The sequence below is a fragment of the Daldinia vernicosa genome (genome assembly GCF_022497035.1).
Source record: "Daldinia vernicosa strain CBS 139.73 unplaced genomic scaffold F5Y00scaffold_56, whole genome shotgun sequence".
Lineage (NCBI taxonomy): Eukaryota > Fungi > Ascomycota > Sordariomycetes > Xylariales > Hypoxylaceae > Daldinia > Daldinia vernicosa.
In genome coordinates, this window is record NW_025953972.1 from 83,474 (window position 1) to 104,948 (window position 21,475).

Consider the following 21,475-nt stretch of genomic DNA (forward strand, 5'->3'; position numbering starts at 1 on the left):
AGATCATTTGTACAATCCAAGCATTGGCATCAAAGTCACCGAGAACGCAATAAAGCGGTTATAAGAGCGTATAAATGCAATTAGGAAGTAATTTCAACTAGCGGTGTCCACCCGCAACAGGTACGTAAACAAGTCCAGCCGAGGTTGAGGCTTGCCCGTGTCAGTAGAGTTGAATGGCGTCGTTAGAGGCGAGCTTATATGATTTTGTCATAGACTTAAACTTTGTTGAGTTCTTTATAAGTAGCACACGCATACGTAGTAATACCGGCCTAATGCTCATCGCTTGAATAATAAATATAACCTGGTATTCCCCTTTATAAGTTACTATAACCTATAACTACCCTAAATCCCATGTATGTATTATACCCTTGCAGATCTCCTGCTATATATCTACATATACGTAACCGAGTACCTTTCTAGCCCCTGGCTAACGAAACCAGGCCGGAAACAAAGATCACGGAAACCTTCCCGTCCGTACAGGATGTGGTCAAGAATCCGGCCTTCCCGACAGCACTGTGGCAGCTCGAGCCGCATCAAAGCGGTCTCCTCCCCGTAGCTGCCGGGAGAGGCGGACCCGTAAACATCAGTTGGGAGGTCCACGGTGATGGTCCTATAAAACTCATAGTGCGTAACTCGCCGTCGTATCTCCCTTGAGGATCTCTCTTCCGGGATGAGTCTTACTCAAAAGAACACGAAGAAGGCTCACAAAGCTCTCTTCGCAGCTCCTCTGCGGCCTAGGTTTCTTCAAAACCGCCTACCAGCGGCAAACCATGCACTTCGGACACATACACGGATCGCAGTACTCCGTCCTGATCCTCGACAATAGAGGTATGGGCAGGTCCGATAAGCCATTGGCGCGATACAGCACATCGACTATGGCGCGCGACGCGCTAGAAGTGCTCGACCATATCGGCTGGACGGCGCCGCGGGAGTTACATATCTGCGGCATCAGCATGGGCGGCATGATCGCGCAGGAATTGGCGTATCTGGCGCCGGAACGCATCGCCAGCTTAAGCCTGATTTCTACGGCTGCGTGCATCGAGAACACGACTACGTTCACCGAGAACATGATGAACAGGATCACGATGTTGCTACCGAAGAGTCTAGATCGGAGTGTGCAATATGTGGCTGGAACTAGTATGTATTGATATCACCATTCCCCCCGTTCCTATTTACGTACATATCTACCTATGCGTCCATCCTCTCCCGAGCTGAGTCGAGCATAGTATTATACACATTATATTAACCTCCTCCAGTCTTCCCCGCGAACTACCTAACCGCCCCAGACAACGCCGTCGTCCCCGACGAGTCCGTCCCGCGGTGCAAAATCCCAGCCGGCGGGTACCTCAAATTCAACACCAACTACGAGCGCTTCGCCGCTCAAGAAATCACCAAGCAGCGCGACACAAGCGGATTCACCAAGAAGGGTTTCATGCTGCAGCTCATCGCGGCAGGCTGGCATTACAAGAGTCCGGAGCAATTAAAGGAGATAGGGGACAAGGTAGGCCGCGAGCGGATCCTAGTTGTTCACGGGACTGACGACGGGATGATATCGACGCCTCACGGGAGGAAGCTGATAGAGTGGTTACGACCGGGCGAAGGCTTAATCGTGGATGGCCTGGGTCACGCCCCTATTAACGAGCGAACGCAATGGTTCAACCAGTTGCTCGAGGCGCGGTGCGCATTAGGCGAGAAGCTGTCGAACAAACCGCTATACTACTAAAAGGTTATTTGGTAACAGATTTTATTCTATTACATTTTATATTTGTATCGGACAGATAGTAATATCTGACAGAAGCTGAGTGGGCGGTGAAGAGACAGCAATACATCATGAAAAACGAAGTATATGTCTGCATATCAAACTACACTATCAGAAGAGAAAAAAATAGTTATTGACGCAGGTCCTATACGGATTGGTGAACGCAACGCGATAAGCACTGTCGAGTTAATACATAGGTAGGTAATCTTCCCGTAGTCGCATCGTCTGGGACGCGAATACGCCTATTCCGCCCAGCCCAGGTATCTCATATCAAATCTTCAAGCCCATTAAAACAAAAGCCCATCCATACCTTATTCGCGCCATTTTCTTCGGCTTCTAAGTAACAAGGCCCGTCCCTCAATCTAGGAGGTTCCCGCGCAAGCGTCCAAGAGCATTCTCTACCCTGCCCTTCTAGCTTACAGTGGCGATGAAGCTCTGGTACTGCTCGTCTTCGCCCAGCGGTTTTGTTATAGGTTTCTGCGGCGGCGTTGCCGTAGAAGAAGCCTTGCTGTTCCACAGTACTTTAGGCTGCTGAGACTGATTTGCCGGATCTACCTTTGGCGTACTGGTGCCCTCCTCTACTTGGTCCTCCTTATCCGCCTTTGGTAGGCGCATTGCGAGGAGCACGTACTCAGCCCGTGTCATATTATCCATGATATCATCCATGTAGCGTCGCACCTCATCCTGAGGAGCCACTACCCTGGCCAAACTCTCTAAGTGCTTAGGGGACTGCGCATATATCCGTATCGTCACTGGCTGATAATAGTCCAATGCGGGATCCCCTCCGTACTCTAGCTTACTTCCCTTTCGTACTATAAGGAAGGATGCAACGGCCTGAGTAGGATTAACATATTCGATGATGCTGTACTTGGGGAACAAGTACCTGTCACCAGTACCTCCGGAAAATTCTAGTACGATGGCCGAGATATCGGGCTTGATAGATGGTGGCGGTCCCTTTGAGCGTAGCGCCTGCTGAGAGCTAGACGCATGAGTAGGTTGTCCAGGCCCTGTGAGTGATGCCTTTCTCGATACAGGACCGTTTTGAACAGTAGGACTCTCTACCCCATTCGCAGCCGTTGTCTGAGAAGTCCCTGTTGTTGCCTGCTGAGGCTTTGAGGTTTCCTTCACTACAAGATCTTTCAGCTTATCAAGAGTTGTCTTCAAATCTGTGGTATCTGTAAATTTAGTTTTGCCCTCAGCTATTCTCCTGACAATATCCCGCGTAGCCACATCATCTAAGGCCTTCTTCACGAGCAGAATTACTAATGGATCGCTTCCTGCAGGTGTCCTTAGATCATTAGATCTCTGGTGCGGGTTGGAAGCAAGAACGATATCAAGTATAGTTCGGACCTCGTCGGCAAAATACTTCACCGTTCTTCCATCTACGATGAGCCTATCCGCTGATGGACCGTGTTGACCCCCTTTTTTCTTATAATCGGCGGTAATCTGGTCAATTATCTTTTGAAAATGCGCCAACTCAGCGGGTGCGGCGTCGCCAATAGCAACGCGTTTCATGAGATCACGGAGTTGAGGATCTTCAGATGCTCTTTCTGCTAGTGTAACTATTATAGGATCAGCACCGGGAGCAGTCGGTGTTGCCGGTTTTGCGGCTGACGTAGAAGACTTGGCTGGCGTGGGGACGGTCGGTCCCGTGGCTGTGACTGCTCCTGAGTTAGGAGCATGTAGCGGTCGATTGGTACTCAATCCGGGCTGAGAGGGCGCTCTAGGCTGAGGAGGTGCTGGCTGTGAGGGGCCTGTCGTGGGAGGGATCGTCGGTGGATGCTGAGGAGCGGCCAGGACAGACTCTAGACCACGTGGGGAGGCCAATGGCTTATTAGGAGGTATAGTGGTAGATGGAGGCCGCTGCAGATCTGACTGCTGCGTCTGCGACTGAGGTTGTGTCTGTACTTGCGCTTGTACTGGCGGTTGCGCGGTCAAGGGTGGCTGGGAGGGTGGTTGAGCCGGCGGTTGTGAAGGCGAGGCTACTGGTGCGCTCGGTGTGGATGGTGTGCTCGGTTTCGGAGGAGGGGGCATGGCACCATTTGGAGGACCATATTGTACGATAGGTCGGAAAGTAGAGTTGGTAGTAGGCGCGGGTTTCGGGTCTTTGACAGCGTACATGGTAGCTTCGAGAACGTGAGGCTCAACAGTAATTGTGACTTGGCCGATCTTGGTCATGCTGTCTTTAGGGGGGTTGTTAGGGTCCTCTTTGACGACGCCTTTCCGTTTCGTGGGTTTGGTCCAGTATTTCTCAAAGACGCCTTCGTGAACCCATTTCTGACGCGATCTAGAGAGTGATTCGGCTAGAACGCCACTAAGATTATAGTATCAGCGCATTTTCTACCGATAGGTAGGGCTAAACAGATATACCTTTCTTGAATGGACTGGTAGTCCTTACTTAAGAGATCATCGGGCTGCGGATGTTCAACGGTCGGTAAGGGATTACCGGCCTGGATAGATTTTGGTAGAGGAGGGTCTTCCGGAACAGTTTCAGCAGGTACCGGAGTCGATGCCGATGCTGGAACTGGAGTTACAGATCGTTCGGGAGGTGTCGTAGTTCGTTTTTTGGAGACATGTTCAACTCTTGCGGCAGCCCTCGCCGGTAGCTTTCGTTTTCTCTCCATCGAAACGAGGTGTACAAGGGCTTCTATCGCCCGAAGAAGCTTGATTGAGCAACCGTGGATATGTAAAGAGAACAAAAAGAGGCGCTAGATTCCATCAATAGAAGGAAAACTCCAAGTGCATCTTGATAATAATAGCAATCTCTCAAAGCGACAATGATACTTGCCAAGAACTAGCTAATGTCACGTAGTGGCAAGTTACTGTATGGTAAGAGAAGCACGAGAATAATGTGTAAATAAGGGCAGGAGCTTATCAATAACGCAGGGTAATTCGACGTGAGGTCGACTTTGATTTTTGGAATTGGGTGATGTGATACAGGAAACTTTTGAACGGTAGCTCGATCAATAATAAGGGAAGAAGTCAGTGAGAGTTTGTAATTAGTGGTGGAAAGGCGGGTCTATTTTTTTGATGTATTGTAGGTACTTGCGCTGATACGGTACCTTAACTAAATCCTTATAGGTTATCCGGGGGAAGGGTCAGGCTATCAGGGTTCGCCGCAAGACCCGCATTCGTATGTACACTATGCCAGCCCTGCGGCCGCGTTAATACGTAAACACCTAATAAGCCTATATTCGAACTCAGACCTATTATTATATGCATCTATAGGTCTTTGGTAACATATCGGGTTATATCTTATGCATAATACGGATCTGTAAGTACATACGAAGTACTTGATTTTCAACCTGTACCTATAGATCTCACCTGCATGATCTAACATTATTACATAAAGGTAATGAACGATCAACTGCCAATTGTTCCATTCAATTTATCCCTCAGAGTATATAGAGTACTATACTATACCGAAGGAGACTGGAACCGTTAATGTCCTTAGATCCTTAGCAGTTATGACCTCGCGAACTCCACGATGGGCCATCCCCGTAGGCGTTAGTCTAGGCGTCCCATTTGGTCTCTACCTGCTTTTCGTCTTACTAGGCGCCTCTCCTTTCTTTCAGAGACAGTAAGGTCATCGATTCTCGTTTATTCAATTTAGTTATAGCATGCTAATAACTAGAACTCTTGTAGCTTTTTGTACTGTCATAGAATTAATACATCGTTCTGGCATGACTTGAATAAACCGGAGTATTGGGGGTTCGCTAGTAAGTTCATGCTTCATATAAGATGAACGTAAAGTAACACCTTAACTGATGTAACCAATCTAAAGGAAACCAGGTAACACCTTTCTCGCTAAGTACCGTCGATGGGGAGAGCATCTACGCGTGGCACATTCTACCTCTTACAACCTACTTGAAGCATGAAGACAAGATCCAGGCTCAACAACGAGGCTACTCCGAGGATATTACTAAAACGGAGTCATTTAAGCTACTTAAAGATGACCCCGATGCTCGCATTGTAATATATTGTATGAAGATCCAATTTACACTACGTAGATTTCTACTAAAAAAATACTAACCACTAATCTGCAGTTCATGGGGTTAGTGAACATCCAGGATTTGGCGTCGGTCAGTATTGTGATTGTTAACTTGTTACGCAACAGAACGCTGGTCATGTTGCCCAGGGGTACCGCCCCGACAGTTATCACACCCTGACTGATTCGTCACATTACCATGTTCTAGCCATTGATTACCGTGGCTTTGGTAAATCGACCGGTACGCCATCAGAGACAGGGCTAATCCACGATGGTATTGCTGCCGTGGATTGGGCAATGCAAGTGGCGGGCATCTCAGCCGGCCGGATTGTTATAATGGGCCATAGCCTCGGAACGGCGGTTACGAGCGGCGTCGCAGAGCATTTTGCTATGCAAGGAATCGAATTCGCGGGTATCATTCTCATTGCCGGGTTTTCGGACCTGCCAACTCTTCTTTCCTCATATTCAGCGGCGGGTTTTATCCCAGTGCTTTCGCTTCTTCGCCCTATCCCACCGGTCCTCCGGTTCTTCCAAAACTTCGTCGTGGATAAGTGGAAATCGGCAGAACGGCTTGCCCATGTAGTGAGCTTGACACGAACAAGGCTACGGCTGACTTTTATCCATGCCAAAACTGACTTGGCGGTACCGTCTCATGAGAGCGATGCGTTATTCAAATCCGCGGCTAGCGCTACTATTAGAGAAGACTTGGATAGCGACAGCTTCTTATCATGGAAAGAACAACGAACCGTGCGCAGAGATGATGAGACATTTACGACGGTTGCCAAAGCCGAACCAGATATTATTATCAGGGAAGAGCTTGTGTCGTATAGTGGTAAGTAACCCAGCAAGGCAAACGAACATTATAGGTGATACTAACAGGAGAAGGACATAACGAAATAATGGTGTCTTCGTCAGTCTCGCTCGCCGTGATGAGATCGTTTGAGCTTGATGCTATAAGCACCTGTTAAGTTCCTTTATGTCGCAATGTCAAATGTTATAGACCTCAATTAATCAGAACAGTAGAATTTTGTATTGATAAAATTCTCTCTCATACGCAAACATCGAGATCCAAGAGCCAAGACTATCTTGTTTTATATACATTTATATATACATCCATCCATATGCGGCCACCTATATGCAATTTAAATGATCTACACTTCATGTAGCATTTTCTTTGTACATGAACCCGGCGTAGTTGAATGCAGGAACAGGTATCAGGTATAATACAGGTACATGTATGTACCTAAAGTACCTAATGTACATAGGAAGGGACATGCAGCTAGAGATTTATAGCGGGGTTAATGTTGCCCCGCACTGTAACCCTGCCATCGATGAGATGCATTTACCTTAGCTCTTAACCTGAACAACAACTTCCAAGCACTTTATCTAGAGCACGCTCCATCCTTCTACTCTCGACCGACAACTTGGCACAGGGCACATAATACACCATGTCCGAAGAATCAAAGCCCGTCAAGGGCAAGGGAAAGGAGAAAGAGAAGGAAAAGGAAAAGGAAAGGGCTGCTAAGAAGATCCATAAAGCTATCGATGGACTCTCCAAGGACCAAGTAACCCAACTTCTCGACCTCAATCCCGCCCTCGCAAACGAACTTGGCAGCGGGAGCAACGACGATGTCAACTCTGCTACCGACGCCCTTAAGCGCCTCAACCTCCAGGATATCATGACGGGGTTGGCTTCTAGTGGAAAAAATGTTAAGGATATGGGCGCCTACAAGTTTTGGGCCACCCAACCTGTCCCCAAATTTGGAGAAGACAACCCTGATCAGCCTATCGAGGAAGGACCTATTAAGATCCAGACCGTCGAAGAGATTCCCAAGACACCTGCACCTCTACTTGACGGCTTCGAATGGTCCACCTTAGACTTACTTGACGAGAGTCAGCTAAAGGAAGTATGGGAACTACTAAATGGTCACTACGTTGAAGATGATGAAGCTATGTTCCGCTTCAATTATTCCGCTAGTATCCTTAAATGGTAAGGCATTTGTACTAAAGCTACCTACCTACACTTATTCTTCCCTTTTTTTGCTCTCGTATTTCCAGCAGCAAAGCATAAATTTGGGAGACTGCTAACTAACCAACTTATGTTTAGGGCCATGATGCCACCTGGATGGAAAAAAGAATGGCACCGAGGAGTTCGGGCCTCACAGTCCAAAAAATTAGTTGCATTCATCGCCGCTATCCCCGTCGAGCTGCGCGTTAGAGACAAGATCTTACATGCCTCCGAGGTCAACTTCCTTTGCATACATAAAAAGCTTCGCTCCAAGCGTCTTGCTCCAGTACTTATCAAGGAGATTACGCGCCTGTGCAATTTGGAAGGTGTCTTCCAAGCCATTTATACCGGAGGTATCGTGCTCCCAAAACCTGTGAGCACCTGTCGATATTACCACCGAGCCATTAATTGGCAGAAACTATACGAAGTCGGATTCAGCCCCTTACCACCAAACAGCAAGCCTCAGTTTCAGATCAGGAAATATGCTGTGCCGGAACGAACTTCAATCAGGGGACTAAGAGAGATGCAAAAGAAAGACGTCGGTGCTGTTCAAGATCTTCTTACTCGGTACTTGGCCAAGTATGAATTGGCCGCCGAGTTTGATAAGCAGGAAGTCGAACACTGGTTACTGCACAACAAGAAAAATGCCCTAGAAGAGCAAGTCGTCTGGACTTATGTCGTCGAGGTAATATTTCTTATCCGCGTAGGATTATGTTTGAGCTAACCGCATCGATAGGATGAACATAAGAAAATCACCGACTTTGTCTCGTTTTATTGTCTCGAGTCCTCGGTCATCGGCCCCTCCAAGCACTCGAGCGTGAGAGCAGCTTACCTCTTCTACTATGCTACCGAAACAGGACTCACTACCCCTGTCGACAGGGAGGCCTTGAAAACTCGTCTTAATGCTCTTGTTTCGGACTCCTTAGTGTTCTGCAAGCAATATCAATTCGACGTCTACAACGCACTCTCGCTCATGGATAACGGCTTGTTCCTGGAAGAACAGAAATTTGGCCCCGGAGACGGCCAGCTCCATTATTATCTTTTTAATTACCGAGCGAATCCGATAGCTGGCGGTGTTGATAAAAGAAACCGCTTAGACACCGAGGCACTAAGTGGCATTGGGTTCGTCAAACACTCCAAGATCGTTAGGTATTATCGCTAACACTATAACAGCAAAACACAAATTTGAGCTTATATGTACTCGGGCGGCCCAGATATCGCTGTCTTTAAGATTATATTGGTAGCATGTGATTCACCTCGGATATCCGGAGATAGAGTTCCTCTATGAAGGGGTCCATTAACTAGATCGATTTATTGCGGCTACTATTATATGGTACTACGCGGAGTTCTCCGTGTCGGATCTGCAGGGACGCCGGACCTCGAAGCTCCAGCTTACATCACACCAGATCGCTTCAGGTCGCTTCAGGTGCCCGTTCTTCGGGAACATTTTTAGAGGGTTGCGGTAATTATTCGCTCGGGTAGATGCATTTCTAAATGATACCTGAAGTACAGCCTGAGAAGGCTTCAACAACTTTGAGCCAATCAGAAGTCTCGTGCCTGTCCCGATATGTTGCTCAATAAATTAGGTTCGGAAATGCCTGTGATGTTGCCATGTATGCAGCCAATTGATGGGATCCTTATCGCTTTATTAAAGTATACATTTTTTTTTTCGTTCGTCCTAGCCATGAAAAGATTTGTCAAGTGTTTTCTAGACGCCACAGATCCCGCTCGTACTCGCCCGCACACGTGGCAGAAGTCGGATGATATTCACCAGCGTTATTAGTGTGTCAGTGTCTCCAGGAACGTCCACGTCTTGCGAGTCAATGCGAATACCGTGAATCAAAGTAGAGGCCCGTGAGTCTGTGGCGTTCCCTGAGTAACATGACTCAAGTTGCCTTAGAGGCTCCCGGGAAGCGGGATATGATCGAGATTCACGTTCTCGAAGGTTACTACTTCTTCCATTGTTAACGACTCGGGATACTAGCGAACACCTATCCGAATATGTGCGAATACATGCTGTTAAAGTGGTACTGTGAGGAGTGCGGAGCAGTATGCTTTTTTCTCTAGATCTTCAGACTATCCTATGCATATCCCATTCACGAGAATAACCCATAGAACATCCCCCAAGGCTATGGGCCTCCCCGAAACAGGTTCTTACGAGCTTAATACATTACCCTTGAAACTTATTTCGAACAAGGACGGGGGCTAACTGATTTATTGCAGTGGTACACAAGCGATGAGGTCAAAGTTGAGGATTGTGAGGAATACGATGAGACGGGCGAGTGCGGTCACAAGGACCTCGTAAGAGAGGAAGAATCTGATGCTGGTGGCCTCTGCGATGACTGTACGCCAAAGGAGGACACGGACTTTTAGGCGAGAGTCTAACCTCAAGGGCGGAACTTTGGGAAAAAGAGACCTTTTATGGTGAGAGTCGGGATCTTGAATGTGAGTGTCTCAGCTCAGACCAGTCCGAGTACTCCCCAAATTATCTTTATCCGTCCCTATTTCAAACCTGCTAACCACCGGTGTTTCCCCAGATGCCCCATACCAGGCGTTGAAAATACCTTCATCCATCCGGATAGGGAAACAGAAAAAAAAGCGTCATCAGCCAAAAATCTCAGGAGTCCTATCATTTGCAGGGGTGTTCGATACCCGGCGTGGTATCTGTGGTCAAATATTTTACAAATTTATTTGATTCGATCGACGGACCCCCCCTTTTCCCCCGGGGTAATAAATCAGATGACTATGGGGACATCTCCATGCTACAATGCTAGGTATATGGTGACCACATTTATATGCATAGCTAAATTTAGGCTCAGTTGGCCCCAGGGGGCCAACTTACGGGTTTCATCGATTGGTTAGCCGCGCGAATGGGACCTGGCCTGGTGTATGAGTGGGTTAGGTAGTTGATGTCGGATGAGTTGGCTTAGGAGTGAGTTTACGCGGATTGAATTTACATACCTAATGCTGGAAAACACGATATTGGAGGCTAGGTGGGATCTTCATAAGGTGGACACACGGTCTTGTATGGCTACAACGGGCGGCAGTTCTGGTCCTTTTAAACCTGATTGTGCACTGCGGTACGCGGCCCGGTGGGCCCCTGATATTTGACATGTTCCAATGCCGCCGTTATATATGGCAATGGGTGTGTGTAATGTATAATATATGTCATTGCTCTTTTCCGGGCAGGATTCTAGGCTGGAATACGAGAAATCTATTCGTGGAATCGTACGGCTGGTGCAACCTATAGCTTTCTTTCCCGTTGACAGTTCTATAATTAGCAGCTTCCCCACAGTCTTCTGGATGTCTCCTGTTATTAATAGGATGGTATTGGAAGGCATATTTTACGGCTTATACATGAGCCTAATAATAATACTCCCAGGTAATTATAATTTACCGATTCTAGAGTTATATACTTTACTAAGGGCGATTACTACTCTCGAAATTGCCTTCTGCGTGTTTAGTCGGTACCTTCTATCTATCTTCAAGGGATGAAATATAGAAGAATAACTTACTACCTCTCTCCTCGTTTCCTGATTTCGCAATTAAGTCCGCCAGGGGCGTCAATCCATATATTTCGTATCGTGATAAAATGATCGTCGAATTGTATAAACCGCCACGCTATAGACCTATCAAGACGAAGCCGTGACTAAAATTATGTCCTCATGAAGTCTGGTTGGCTAAGTCTTTTACATAATTCCTAAGGTGGTAGATATTGGGTCTTTTCAATGTTTTGATTTGTTAATATAAGTTGAGTGTATCTATGTCATGCTAGCGCCCGAGGATAAAATGAGTAAAGTTGCACACATAGGTACGTGCAAGAAGGTTATAGCAACTTTATTAAAGACCTTAAAATGGAGGATATTATACTCTTCTTTCTTACTATCCCTTTCTACCCAAACAGTTCTCGTTCGTTTTACTTTAGATTGTCAACTCATAAAACAACCTCCCTTATTATTTCCTACTAGTTTCGTATTAGCTACTTAAGCAGCGGCTATTAGTCTAAGTTGCTATTATAATTTACGAAGTCCGTATAGTAATAACGATTGGTTGTATAAATGGGTTGAAGCGTGAAGTTCAGGTGGCAAGTAGTAGCGATGTCACTGCGAGAGTAATATATTCTTAAGTACTCCATTGTGTCTTAGAGACTTTTGTGCTACGACGTTCATATTTGAGATTTGATCCTATGTATAAAGGCAATCCAATTGGGCACGAGCGTAATTATAAGTATGGGTATGATCTCCTGTTAGTTATCTTATAAAAGTATTTAGGTTTGATTCACGTTCTGTAGAAATAGAATGCACTGTTGCTACTGAGACTCTTCGAGAAAAAGTATTATAAAAACCCGAGTGTTAAATAGTCCTGCTGTTCTTTTTGGCTAATCACGTTCGTAGAAAGACATCAAGATTAGACCTTTGGAAGAGCTGGCTTACTATTTATACTACATAATCCATAACACTCGTTGGTTCCAAGATATGTTGTAGTTATACATATTCCCTCAGTCCCTTAGGTTAGACGTTACAGTATCTGGGCAGGTATCATATACTGCCTCCCCACCGATATCCGTCACTTATAGGTAATAGGAGCCGACCGAGGGCCGTCACTAGATGTATATGGCGGGGGATGTTGATGATACCATCGTAAGGCTTTGATGATATGATGCGGAGAAAGGTTGAAGCTGGTAGCCAATGAGAGTAGCGTTACAGCACGCAATATGCTTCTATTCTGGAAGTAGACTAGTGAGGGGTTACTCTATCGACTTGGCCTTGCGCCAGGGCGTCGTGGGCTGCGCGGGGCACGTCGAAAACGTAGCCTTCAACGAGAAAACATAAGATAATCAATGAATTGCGACATTTACGAAAGTAGTCTGTAGATTCCCGTTTAGGTCTTGATAGCCATGAGTAGAGCCGGCTATTGGTTAGGCGTGAATACTAAACCATCCTAAACCAATCTATCTATCTTCGATCCATCCACCCAGCTTAGCCAGCCGCATGTGAACAGTATCCCGAGCGAACGGACTACTAATTGGAGCTCCAAGTGGTGATTATATAGCTGACGTCGTGCGCTAGCCCGGTATCGAGTCAGCCCTCCCTCCTTTTCACCATCTCCTCTTCTTTCTTTATACTTCTGACTCGTGATACCCATCCTCACCAGATACCCAATCGCATTTTCCTCTAAATCTTTACACTAGACTCCTACTAATCGCAATGGCCGACCCCCGAGCTGCACCGTAAGTTTCCTGGAATTTTTATGCTGAGCTTTTAAGCTGTCCATCCGGCTCACACGTTGATACAGCCTCCGTCTGGGCTCTATCGCCCCTAACTTCCAGGCCGAGACTACTCAAGGTCCCATCGACTTCCACGAGTTCGTTGGCGACAACTGGGTTGTTTTCTTCTCTCACCCGGAAGACTTCACTCCCGTCTGTACCACCGAGCTCGGCGCCTTTGCCAAGCTCGAACCCGAGTTCACCAAGCGAGGCGTTAAGCTGATCGGTCTATCCGCCAACACTCGTGGCAGCCACGAGAGCTGGATCAAGGACATTGACGAGGTCACGGGCGGCCATGTCGCATTCCCCATCATTGCGGACAAGGACCGTAAAGTTGCTTACCTCTACGACATGTAAGTTGTGATCTGCTCTGCCCTGAATCTCGACACGAATTCTGACAGGTCCACCCACGCCTTAGGCTTGACTACCAAGACACTACCAACGTCGACGAGAAGGGCATTGCCTTTACTATCCGCTCCGTCTTCATCATCGACCCCAAGAAGACCATCCGAACCATCCTTTCTTACCCCGCTTCTACTGGCCGCAACTCGGCTGAGGTTCTGCGAATTGTCGACTCTCTCCAGACCGGAGACAAGCACAAGATCACTACCCCCATCAACTGGGTCCCTGGTGACGACGTCATCGTTCACCCTAGCGTCAAGAACGAGCAGGCCAAGGAGTTATTCCCCGACTTCCGTATCGTTAAGCCGTACTTGAGATTCACCCCTCTTCCTAAGGAGAAGGCTACTGTTTCGTAAACGGCTAAAACTCTAGGATGAGAAGACATAGCTGTGGTTTAGGCGAAATGGATACAACGTATCCAGACTCACTCGACACTTCTGCTTTGTTATGAAAACATTGTACTGGAAGGAAGTATGTCTTACTCCGTGACTTTCACACTAGAAATAATGAAAAATTAGTAAAAATAGCTATTCCCCAAGTTTTATTTTAGTGCCAAGTGCTATCATGGCTAGAACTAGTGAATGTAATCGTCCCACATTACCAAGTAAGCCTGAGTCCGCCTAAAACTAGCTAACTAGCCTCCTGTCTTGGTCCTACTTAGAGTAGTGACACTGGGATGCTCATGTTGAGTGAAGGGTAGCTTTATCTACAATGTAAAAGCATGTAAAAGGCTAACCTAGAAGCTGTTTTTGACTTGATATGTCAACTGTGACTTGATTATTGCGGATTATATGTATGAAAAAAAAAAAGCGTGTATGCCTTATCGGGAACAGGGTAGCCCTTATTGATTCCTGGTCGGCAGATTTCTAAAGTTATACCCTTATAAATAACTAAGGACTATGATAGGTGCTTATATTAACCATAGCTAACCAAGTAAGAACTACAAGTTAAATGCACCCCTTTTTCTTACCGCAGAGATCTCGAAATATTAGCTACTGTTAATATATATACATATCCGGGCCGAGATAGTTAATCTCCAATCCTTAGGTGAGATTTGTAGCTTATATCGTAGACCCTGAAAAAACGTGGCATTTGAGCTTACTATGTATTGTACATAAGTACGCGCCAACTCGAATAGGTATCATTTTTGTTTAAAATAGTAGTATGTTAACATACGTAGTTAGTGCATTTATAAATTAAACGAAAATGAAAATACGATATTCAAATAAAGCTTCATGCGAGAACATCAGATATAATGGAACTTACCGTAGATTCGTATATGCATATGTACCTACATCTATCAGGTATTGTGGGTATAGTACCTTACAGGTGTTCTTCCCTACGCTCCAATGGGAAGATTGGCGTAGAATAAGCGTAACGAATAACTCGGTGAGCTTACCTACCCGATACGTGCTAGTCAACCTCGGATTAGTCTTCTTAGCGTGGCTTCAGGGCGTCTAAAGGACTCGCCTCCACTTTTAGTATTTTTACTTAATTCCCATTGCTCAAATACCATGCATAGAGCAACGTAAAAGGAGGTGGGGTTAGGAAATAAAAGAAATAAAATGGAATAAATTCGTTAGTCAATCGATTAATCCATCGATGCGGGCTGCGCAGCCTTAATTCCTCCGCGCGTAGGAGTTGGACCATGACTCCCGCAAACCTCAAACTGGCCTCCACCCCCTTTTTTTTTTTTTTTCCCCTTACACCCCTTACAAACAGGCACCACCGCTAATCGGCAAGAATACGGGAAAGTCTGTGCAATTAGAGATATCCTTTCAGATCTTCGGAGCGCTCGGATAAACGAACCTATAGAAAGCCTATAGTAAAAGGAAATAAAAGACCGCGGGACTCGGAAGAAAGCGCGCGGCATACGTACATACATACAGACGGAGCCAGGGTTCAGAAGACAGGGAAGACGCCCAGGCATCGTGTCGACCGAGCATTTAAGATTGTCAATTACGACGTCGATTTTTAAGACCTCATTTTGTTTACCCAAGGACCCAAGGTATGTTGTCATCGAACATTCGGTCAAGTGCTTGTCGTCTGTTCCCTTACCGTCTCGAACACGATCTCCCATGTTCATCAAGCTCTCGTGGCACCCCTGGCTCGGAGCCGCCTCGTGGTCTTTCGTTAGCCTTAGCCTTAGCCTTACCATCGTCGCGTCTTCCCAAGACCGGCCGAAGAAATATCCCCTGTTATCTTAATCCTAGTGCCGCATCTCCTAATAATACTTTTCCGGTTCTACTCCTAGCTACCCTGGTATCGTATTAGAGTAGTACTCATACCCGGGTTTCTGGCACCTTTTTATTTTTGAGGCTCTGTTCCTCGTCTTCTAGATCTCTTCTTCAGCCCTGAACATCGCCGTGTACTCGCGGCTAAGAGGGAGGGGCTAAAAATGTCTACGTCTGGTGCTAGTCTAACTACGGGTCAACCAGACCGTCAAGCTAGTCCGCAATTCTTCGACGATATCTACGAGAGCGAAGTAGATGACCACGACCGTCGACACCCTCACTCGAAATCCCCATCCGATCTCTTCTCCGACGTCTATCGAGGTCTCAAAAAGGCTATTCCTAGCCGAGAAGATTCTTCAAGATTTGCGAGGAGGCCCTCGAGACTGGCCTCTCTCAGAACGCGCAACGCGAGTCCTGTGGCGTCGGAATCTAGCGGGACACCCGTTCAAACGCGACCGCCACCTTTGCAACATGTTAGGAATCTGAGTCTGCAAAATAGCCTCGAGAAACCGCTTCCAGCGCCGCCGCCATCTTCACCGTCCCCCTCGAGTCCCGCACCTCCTGCGATCTCGTTTAGTGCTCCGCAAGATAACTTGACTACTATAGCTGAGAGTAATATTGCCGAAGACGCAAACGTAGATAGTGGAGCGAACGCTATGGATTCCAACGGTTCGATGTTCCCAAACCAGATGTATAATGGTGGCATGGATATGAGCAGCAGCCAGAGCAGTATAGCCAGTTTGAGATCTGATGGTGGGGATGGCCAGAGGGATAACCTGACACCCCGAAGTAATGGACCTCACTCAGCTGGCCCCTCTCCGCCGGTGGCCTCTACGGGTAGAAACCCTTCTGTTAGTGCCGCTGTCGGTACTCCCGCGACTTCAGGGTCTTCCGCTCACCTGTCTGGGCTGATGTGTAATGTTCACCGAACTACTGGCCAAGAGCCTCACCCTCTAGTCGGGGCAACGACTACGATACTTGGGGATAAGCTATATGTTTTTGGCGGGCGGATTCTGTCGCGAAGTCGGCCAGCTCCCCTTACCTCGGATCTTTATGAGTTGGATCTTATTCGGAGACACTGGACCAAGATTGAGACCACTGGAGATATCCCTCCACCTCGTTATTTCCATTCCATGTGTGCTCTGGGCGATACTAAGATGGTTTGTTACGGGGGTATGTCACCTACAACCAATCAACCTGCGTCGGCAGCCCCCGATCAGCAACCTGAAGTAACCGTCATGTCTGATATATACATCTACGACGTTATAACAAATAAGTGGACTTATGTTCCCTCCCAGGACGCCCCGCAAGGCCGTTACGCTCACTGCGCGTGTATTCTACCCTCTTCCGCGACATTTTCGTCGCACAGGGCCCCTCTATCTGCTTTGCAACATAATCCCTCGAACGGGAACCCGAACGAAGGTAGAATTGGCATTAACATCGACGGTGCTGGAGGCGCCGAGATGGTTGTAGTTGGCGGCCAGGATGGAGCGAACCATTACATTGAACAGATTAGTGTGTTCAATCTCCGAAGTCTAAAGTGGACTTCGACCCAATCGCTAGGGAAGTCCTGTGGTGCCTATCGCAGTGTGGTCGCCCCCTTACCTCCTAACGTTACCGCCAAGATAGGCAAGACTTCACGTCAAGATAGTGCGATCAGCCATGAAGTTAAGGAACCAGGTTCATCAATGCTCATCTACTCGAACTACAACTTTCTAGATGTAAAACTAGAACTTCAAATTCGAGGCCCGGATGGGTCACTCGCTGAAAAACCGATGTCGGGAACTTATTCCCCGCCTGGGTTACGATTTCCAAACGGCGGAGTTATTGATACGTACTTTGTTGTCAGCGGCACCTATCTCACAAGTTCCAAGCAAGAATACGCCTTGTGGGCTTTAGATCTTAGAAATCTTACCTGGGTACGTATTGATACGGGCGGTAGTGTCTTCAGCCAGGGTAGTTGGAACAGAGGTGTTCTCTGGAATAGGCGGAATATTTTTGTAATCCTGGGCAATCGTAAGAGGAGCTTGGTCGACGATTATAATCACCGTCGTATCAATTTCTCTAATGTTTGTATGGTGGAGCTGGAAGCTTTTGGCTTTTACGACAACCCCCGTAAGATATCGCCTCTGTCGGGATTTATATCCGCCAGCAGTCCTTTTACAGCCCCTGATCTCAGTACGGCTAGGAAAGCTGGCTGGACCGGCGGTGGGAGATCACATATGCGGGCGGCTGAGGAGTTGGGTGAAAAAGCTTTAATGCTCCGGGAGTTGGCAGACATGGATATCCTTTGTTTCCATGGCGAGCGAATACCTATTAATTCCCGCATCGTTGCGCGCAGATGGGGTCCGTACTTTGTGCAATTGTTGCGCGAAGGTGCTGCTACACAGGACGGTAGCGATTCAGCAACCCTAAGAACAGGCATGTCGGGGCAAGCGGGCGCGCGTAATTCTGTCATAACAATTACTCAGTCAACTAGGAGCACCGGCGGCGACAGCAATCTATCGATGGCTACTACGCTAAACAATTCCTCTGCTGGATCTTTCAGACCAAATGCGACTGGTGGCGGTGGTGGCTCAACAGATCTTGGGCACGTTAATTCAGCGCCAACTCCCGCGTCATTACCGCCTGGTTCTCGACCGAGATGCCTTTACCTTCCACATACTTGCCCAACTGTCCAAGCTCTCCTGCACTTCCTTTATACGTCGGCACTACCTCCCCCATCATCACCCCTTTGCACGCCTCAAATTCTCTGCTCGTTACTGCAGATTGCCCGGCCTTACAAGGTAGACGGGCTATTGGAGGCTGTAGTCGAACGTCTTCATGCCCGTCTTGATTCACGTAATGCCGCCGCCGTGTTCAATGCTACTGCTATGGCAGCTGGCGGAGGCCGCGGAATCGATGGTAGCATGAATCCCAACTTCTATATGGGTCTCGAGTCGTCTCTAGGGGGCGGTGCCGTTAGCCCTTACCATGGCCGGTCAATGTCTGTATCACAGTCGAGCACCGACGAAGCAGCGGGGGGGCTCGAAGGTCTCCGGATCAATACCAGTGTATCTGGGTCCAGGCCGGATCCCGATGAACTGAGCGCAACAACAAGCGTGTCGGGTAGCGAGTGGAGTGAGCTTGGCGACAGTGAGCATGGTGCTGTTAGAGAAGTCTGGAGCGGGGAATTAAGCAGCGTGATTGGGTTGCAGAAACGGGGGTTGAGAGGGTTGATGGAGGGACGACGAATGAGAGCAACTGTCGACCGCGAACGAGACGGAGGGCGAACGGAGAGACTCGGCTCGAGGGTGGGCTTAGGGATTGCAGGATCTTAGGAGGGATCAGCTGGACCACACTGGATCATAGAAGGAATATCACTCATAAGCATAGTTCGGGCATGAGACACGGTATCATTGGTTGGATAGGAGTTAGGTTTGGCAGGGCGCATTGTGTGTATATGTGTGTGTGTGTGAATAATACTCGAGTTACATAGCGGGGGGATTTACATGTGTAGTTAAGATACCAACATCGCTTGCACTACGAAGAGGATCCAACTGCTTGCACATTATACAAGAAAGCCGCAATGCTATTTCTATATAGGTATATATATTAGAGAGAAACGATTTTCCTATGTAGATAATACATTTTGGGATATTGTAATGGAAATATTTGATAAATATACCTACCTAATATAAGTGAAAGCAATATTAACGTTTCTTATCTACCCTCATGTATGTGTCCTTAATATTAATATAATCGATATTACCCAGGTGCAGAGGTACATGCACATGTAAACTGTAAAAGATAAAATGGTAATGGTAGAATGGTCTAGGCGGTGTGGGGTCCAACCGGGAGCTAACCTCGGAGAGGCGCCAAGATTTAGGGCAACGTCATCGAGGCTACTGTAACAGAATATAGTTCGTGTAACGGAACTATCTACTTATTTGCTTATGTACCAAAGAGACACTAAATAATTGTTTCACGCACGGCTCATAACAATGCGTTTTTAAACGTTTCAACTATTTTAGTATTCAACCTTCGTCAGCTGGCTCTTTTGTGAGTCCAACATGATGCATTGCTTTGTCATACGTCCGAGGAGAACTAGACAATGCTTCCGCGACCCAACTTGAGCTTCACGCTCCCTAGCATCCACGATAATACCAAACTCGACTGTCGCATCTACCATCCGGTACGCTCTAACCAACCGCTTACACCCTCCGATCCATCATGGCCTCGGCATGCTGCTGTGGTCGCTCACCCATACGCACCACTCGGCGGATCCTACGACGACCCTATTGTACTTCTCGTGACTAGCACACTACTTCATCTCGGCTTTGTAGTCGCGACATTCAATTTCAGGTTCGTTATCATTTTCGCCCTTAATTGTTGGCGTGTTTCTATACGTGTAATCATGAAACTAATTATTATGCTAAAAAAAATAGGGGCGCCTCGTCCTCTAAAGGTCGCACGTCGTGGACATCAAAGCCTGAACGAGCCGATTATATGTCCGTCGCCGGTTTTCTCGTTTATTACCTGCATTATTTGGGTACTCCCCAGAACCAACTGCGCCCTATCGAAGCAGAAGAGAACTCAGCTCCAACTTTGTTACTTGCTGGATATTCGTACGGTGCCATGGTGACGCTCCAACTCCCCCCTCTCGATTCTTACCTGTCTCATTTCGCCTCGCCTGCCACACACACCGCCTTCGCAGACATTCGACTACGAGCACAACACCTTGCCGAAGAGCAGGTGACTATGTTCACTACTCCCGCCTCACCGAGAAAGTCGCTGGGCATGCGTGTCGGTGGTGATGAGGATATATCACCAAAAGCTCGTGATAAACAAAGAGGACATTCCCCAGACCCGGAAGAGAAGATACGGAGAGGCGTCAGGGACATATTATCTCGGAGTAAGTTTATACATAGGAGACGTAACACCCCACCCACCGATCAGGATACGGGAGGCGATATTGAAGTTCCATGTTTGGAACATGTCAACAACTTAATCAGGTTTCGTACTGCCTATCTGTTAGTGTCACCTCCTCTAGGCTTCGTTACGAATCTGGCAACTATGTCCTTTTCAAATCTCTGGGCGAAGAAGAAAGGTGGGCCTGCCAAAACCCACGAGGACAACACGAAGCGGGAAGAGAGTGAGGTTGAGGCCGAGGCAAAGCTTGCCGCAAACCCCACTCTTGCTATATATGGAGACCAAGATAGTTTTCTATCTATGAAGAAAATGCGTGATTGGGCTACGCAGCTAAGCGGTGCTGAAGGATCTCAGTTTCGCTACGTAGAGGTTTCAACCGCCGGACATTTCTGGATAGAACACGGCGTTGCAAATGTGCTTAGGGAGGCTGTTTATTCCTTTTCAGCTAGACTTGTAAAGCGTTGATGCCTGTCAGATGTCTGGAAGAAGACATGGATCTATTACTTCCGAGGTCTAGACGTAGGGCCTTAAATTTACCAGGGCTATAATATCGCTTGGGATGGATATTAGACACGATTCTATTCTTGGTCGTATAACTAGGCATTCTTCGAAGTCAAATTCTCGATGCATTAATTCTTGTAAGATTTGTAAGACTTGTAATACTTGTGGCTTATAAAAGAACCAAGTCTAGATCGAGTCTTGTGGTTTTTATGTAATTTGCTTACATTTACATAGAATGTGTTTGGTTTAGTGTTTGGTTTATGTACAATGTACAACTCAACCCCACATATTGTTCCTCTTCTCAAAAACACTTCCCCGTATTCTATACTATACCCCTCATGTACCCCACAATAGACTTAGCATAGTAAACGCGGATTTCCATTATTTAGGGTCATGACCCCCTGTC

At 47.2% G+C, this 21,475-nt stretch overlaps 7 protein-coding genes across 7 annotated transcripts; 6 read left to right on the top strand and 1 right to left on the bottom strand.

Annotated features, from left to right (window-relative positions):
• Window positions 1-175: 175 nt before the first annotated feature.
• Window positions 176-1,852, top strand: F5Y00DRAFT_246231 (alpha/beta-hydrolase). The gene is made up of 4 exons (XM_048009107.1): window positions 176-353; window positions 441-624; window positions 723-1,137; window positions 1,257-1,852. Coding segments are annotated over exons 1-4 (1,068 nt in total). The 5' UTR covers window positions 176-351; the 3' UTR covers window positions 1,724-1,852.
• Window positions 1,704-4,788, bottom strand: F5Y00DRAFT_246232 (uncharacterized protein; the record flags this gene model as incomplete). Its single annotated transcript, XM_048009108.1, has 2 exons — window positions 4,130-4,788; window positions 1,704-4,073 (listed from the first exon to the last, which is right to left on the bottom strand). Coding segments are annotated over exons 1-2 (2,152 nt in total), but the record flags the coding sequence as incomplete, so codon positions are not given.
• Window positions 4,789-5,110: 322 nt separating this feature from the next.
• On the top strand, window positions 5,111-6,900 carry F5Y00DRAFT_246235 (alpha/beta-hydrolase). Its single transcript, XM_048009109.1, has 6 exons — window positions 5,111-5,339; window positions 5,405-5,478; window positions 5,544-5,741; window positions 5,806-5,813; window positions 5,877-6,579; window positions 6,633-6,900. Exons 1-6 carry the CDS (start codon window positions 5,227-5,229, stop codon window positions 6,713-6,715), a joined length of 1,179 nt encoding a protein of 392 aa, XP_047861381.1. The 5' UTR covers window positions 5,111-5,226; the 3' UTR covers window positions 6,716-6,900.
• Window positions 6,901-7,088: 188 nt separating this feature from the next.
• Window positions 7,089-9,204, top strand: F5Y00DRAFT_168452 (peptide N-myristoyl transferase). The gene is made up of 4 exons (XM_048004820.1): window positions 7,089-7,737; window positions 7,855-8,440; window positions 8,492-8,877; window positions 8,929-9,204. Exons 1-4 carry the CDS (start codon window positions 7,196-7,198, stop codon window positions 8,942-8,944), a joined length of 1,530 nt encoding a protein of 509 aa, XP_047861382.1. The 5' UTR covers window positions 7,089-7,195; the 3' UTR covers window positions 8,945-9,204.
• Window positions 9,205-12,962: 3,758 nt separating this feature from the next.
• Window positions 12,963-13,779, top strand: F5Y00DRAFT_265549 (mitochondrial peroxiredoxin PRX1; the record flags this gene model as incomplete). The annotated part of the gene is made up of 3 exons (XM_048011805.1): window positions 12,963-12,985; window positions 13,051-13,374; window positions 13,440-13,779. 3 exons carry the CDS (start codon window positions 12,963-12,965, stop codon window positions 13,777-13,779), a joined length of 687 nt encoding a protein of 228 aa, XP_047861383.1.
• Window positions 13,780-15,701: 1,922 nt separating this feature from the next.
• Window positions 15,702-19,114, top strand: F5Y00DRAFT_168545 (uncharacterized protein). Its single transcript, XM_048004821.1, has one exon. The coding sequence runs from the start codon at window positions 15,822-15,824 to the stop codon at window positions 18,975-18,977; it is 3,156 nt and encodes a 1,051-aa protein (XP_047861384.1). The 5' UTR covers window positions 15,702-15,821; the 3' UTR covers window positions 18,978-19,114.
• A 492-nt stretch (window positions 19,115-19,606) lies between these two features.
• F5Y00DRAFT_168551 (Alpha/Beta hydrolase protein) lies at window positions 19,607-21,457 on the top strand. Its single transcript, XM_048004822.1, has 2 exons — window positions 19,607-20,001; window positions 20,085-21,457. The coding sequence occupies exons 1-2, from the start codon at window positions 19,751-19,753 to the stop codon at window positions 21,031-21,033; spliced, it is 1,200 nt and encodes a 399-aa protein (XP_047861385.1). The 5' UTR covers window positions 19,607-19,750; the 3' UTR covers window positions 21,034-21,457.
• Window positions 21,458-21,475: the final 18 nt, after the last annotated feature.

Excerpts from the sequence above, each read along its gene's own strand:
- F5Y00DRAFT_246231 (XM_048009107.1), top strand. Across the intron at positions 625-722 it reads ATGGTCCTATAAAACTCATA|CTCCTCTGCGGCCTAGGTTT; the intron begins GTGCGTAACTCG and ends CTCTCTTCGCAG. Across the intron at positions 1,138-1,256 it reads GCAATATGTGGCTGGAACTA|TCTTCCCCGCGAACTACCTA; the intron begins GTATGTATTGAT and ends AACCTCCTCCAG.
- F5Y00DRAFT_246235 (XM_048009109.1), top strand. The coding sequence starts at position 5,227 with ATGACCTCGCGAACTCCACGATGGGCCATCCCCGTAGGCGTTAGTCTA. Across the intron at positions 5,340-5,404 it reads TCTCCTTTCTTTCAGAGACA|CTTTTTGTACTGTCATAGAA; the intron begins GTAAGGTCATCG and ends GAACTCTTGTAG. Across the intron at positions 6,580-6,632 it reads AGAGCTTGTGTCGTATAGTG|GACATAACGAAATAATGGTG; the intron begins GTAAGTAACCCA and ends TAACAGGAGAAG.
- F5Y00DRAFT_168452 (XM_048004820.1), top strand. The coding sequence starts at position 7,196 with ATGTCCGAAGAATCAAAGCCCGTCAAGGGCAAGGGAAAGGAGAAAGAG. Across the intron at positions 7,738-7,854 it reads TCCGCTAGTATCCTTAAATG|GGCCATGATGCCACCTGGAT; the intron begins GTAAGGCATTTG and ends ACTTATGTTTAG. Across the intron at positions 8,441-8,491 it reads TCTGGACTTATGTCGTCGAG|GATGAACATAAGAAAATCAC; the intron begins GTAATATTTCTT and ends CCGCATCGATAG.
- F5Y00DRAFT_168545 (XM_048004821.1), top strand. The coding sequence starts at position 15,822 with ATGTCTACGTCTGGTGCTAGTCTAACTACGGGTCAACCAGACCGTCAA.
- F5Y00DRAFT_168551 (XM_048004822.1), top strand. The coding sequence starts at position 19,751 with ATGCTTCCGCGACCCAACTTGAGCTTCACGCTCCCTAGCATCCACGAT. Across the intron at positions 20,002-20,084 it reads GTCGCGACATTCAATTTCAG|GGGCGCCTCGTCCTCTAAAG; the intron begins GTTCGTTATCAT and ends TAAAAAAAATAG.